Source organism: Coffea arabica, chromosome 3e (assembly GCF_036785885.1).
Source record: "Coffea arabica cultivar ET-39 chromosome 3e, Coffea Arabica ET-39 HiFi, whole genome shotgun sequence".
NCBI classification, from domain to species: Eukaryota; Viridiplantae; Streptophyta; class Magnoliopsida; order Gentianales; family Rubiaceae; genus Coffea; species Coffea arabica.
Window position 1 is genome coordinate 9,612,535 of NC_092315.1, and position 2,476 is coordinate 9,615,010.

Sequence of the window (2,476 nt, forward strand, 5' to 3'; positions counted from 1 at the left end):
CCATAGGACAATTATATGATAAAGCGTCAAACTACAGAAAAGTAAAATATATTTTACTCAAAATTAAATAACCTAGTTATGAAGAGTCTTAATCCATTGTTTGAAATTAAGGATTGGATTCTCCATTTTCCTTCTCATTTCTTCCATTCTCGCTTCCGTTCTGAAAACAAAAAATGAACATATGGGGAAGTAGCATAAAGTCATTACAAAGCTTTCGGTAATTTAGAGTCACTCTCTTCTAAACTTCAATTGGTGCCAGTGTAACCTCCTTACACTATTTTTTTTTTTTTGTCAATTACTCAACTTCCAAGACTCTCTATTTCCTGGATTATATGGGAAGCCATATCTTAAAATAACAATAATGAGCAGCTTTAAGTGTATACAACAAATTTAATCATTTAAACCATCAGAGTATTATCATTTGATAGGAAATTGCAGGACTGCATTTCTTTTTTATTTGCATAAGCAATTCGCATGTAACCAATTAGACCCTAAAGATTCAAAACAAGCACACAATGTCTAAAAGGCCAAAACACTAGTAAAGGATCAAAAAAGATGAAGAAAAACAAGAAGCATAAACTAGATCAACAGCTATAGAAAACTGAAAAACCCAAGGGATCCCCATAAGGGAAACTACAATACTAGATTAAACCAACCTAACAATCTTTTCAGACATCTTTAAAAGCAAATGCTTTTAGATTTGTGTCCGATAATCCACCTTCCACCATTGCTTCCCCAGCCAAATCTTTCCACTTCTTGACATTCCAACCAAATTCTAGCCCATTTTCTCCGCCATCCATGACCAATTCTATGCACCTTCTGATCTCATCACTCTCAACAAGGCCATCTTTATTTGGGACCACCCTAACTCCAATCCTCCACACATCTTGAATTAGTTTGGCATTTGTCCCTTGATCAGCCCACAGAGGAAATGCCACCACTGGCACTCCCAAAGTGATAGTCTCCAGAGTTGAGTTCCATCCACAATGCGTAACAAAACATCCTAATGAGGGATGTTTTAAAACTTCAATTTGAGAACTCCATGGAATTATCAACCCCTTTTGTTCTAATTCCTTAATGCAACTTAGCTTCTCTTCTTCTCCATCATCCCTTGCTCTTATCACCCACAAAAACGGCCTTTTACACTCCAATAACCCTCTTGCAATCTTCTCCATCTGATGTTTCGATGGCGTCAAAAGACTGCCAAATGCTACATAGACAACTGATGATCTAGGCTGTGATTTCAACCACCCCATATAATATTCCTCCTCCTGCATAACATCACCACTTCCTTCTGAAAAAGGAAAGTCAATCAACGGTCCAATTCCAATCAGGTTATACTTGTCAATCGCTTTGAGAGCACGAGGCTCAAGTGCATCAAAAGTATTCACCAGCACATACGGATTTTCTTCTTCATCTATCATCTTCATTTGCTCCTTAACCATTAAAAGAGCAACATTTTGTGTACTTGAGCTTGAGGGAAGCATAAAAGAAGGAAGATCAAGTGTTGTGAGCAATGGTGCTCCCGGCATTTGAATGGACCAGGAGGGCTCATAACAATTCCTGATCTCATCTTCATATCCATTGAAGTAATAGTAAGTTATTCCCAGAACTGTGGCTGGTTGAATCCAAAGGAGAGTCCATGGAATGTGATATTCACGCGCCACCTCTGCAGCCCATGGGAGGATTAAAGTGTGGACAATGCAGGTAACAGGACGGCCTGTTTCAGCGCTAGCTTGGATTACATTTCGAAGGGTTTCTGGGCCGTATTTTTTGAGTGCATTGACATGATCAACATCAAGACCTTGAGGTTTGAATCCATTAGGATAACCATCTGAAATGGCTGCAAAATGGAAGTCGTTAGATACTTTGCATGAGGCTTTGGGGACAACCGGCAGGGCAAAATGACTGGTGGCTAAGGTAACTTCTACTCCAATTTTGATGAGTTTGTTGGCTAATTGAAGGGACGGATTAATGTGGCCTTGGGCTGGATAACTCACAATCAAAATGTGGGGTTGTGCCATTTGTCAATTTTTCCGTTTTTCGAATGATTTATTTAGGCCTATGAAGTTTTTAACTAAGGATATGAATGATTAGGCAGCACTCAGATGTGTAGACTGAAGAAAGTATTGTATTCTTGGTTCAGGTTTGTGCCCGAGAAGTTTGCAAGAACCTTTGAAATGGTGAATGTTGGTCTGTGTCCTTCCTTGATTGCTCAACAAGGGAAGATGCTACCTGTTTATAACATGTATGTATAGGTCTAATTTCTAAAGGCTTATACATACAAAAGGTTGGAATTGGAAGGGAATTGCAGAGACCAATTTGGCTAAAAAATGGTAAGTCTACTCCTACTCTAAATACAAAGAGCAGAATTAAGAGTGAGATACTTAACCCTACATGGCAAATCATTTGCAAATCTCAAGATTTTCTCAAAAATCCAGAAAGTAATGAATTTTAAAATCCTTCTATCATTAGC

At 38.4% G+C, this 2,476-nt stretch overlaps 1 protein-coding gene across 1 annotated transcript; it reads right to left on the minus strand.

The window, feature by feature from the left end:
• Nucleotides 1-668: 668 nt before the first annotated feature.
• LOC113737317 (crocetin glucosyltransferase, chloroplastic) lies at nucleotides 669-2,024 on the minus strand. The gene has a single exon (XM_027264565.1). It carries the CDS (start codon nucleotides 2,022-2,024, stop codon nucleotides 669-671), a length of 1,356 nt encoding a protein of 451 aa, XP_027120366.1.
• Between the last annotated feature and the right edge of the window lie 452 nt (nucleotides 2,025-2,476).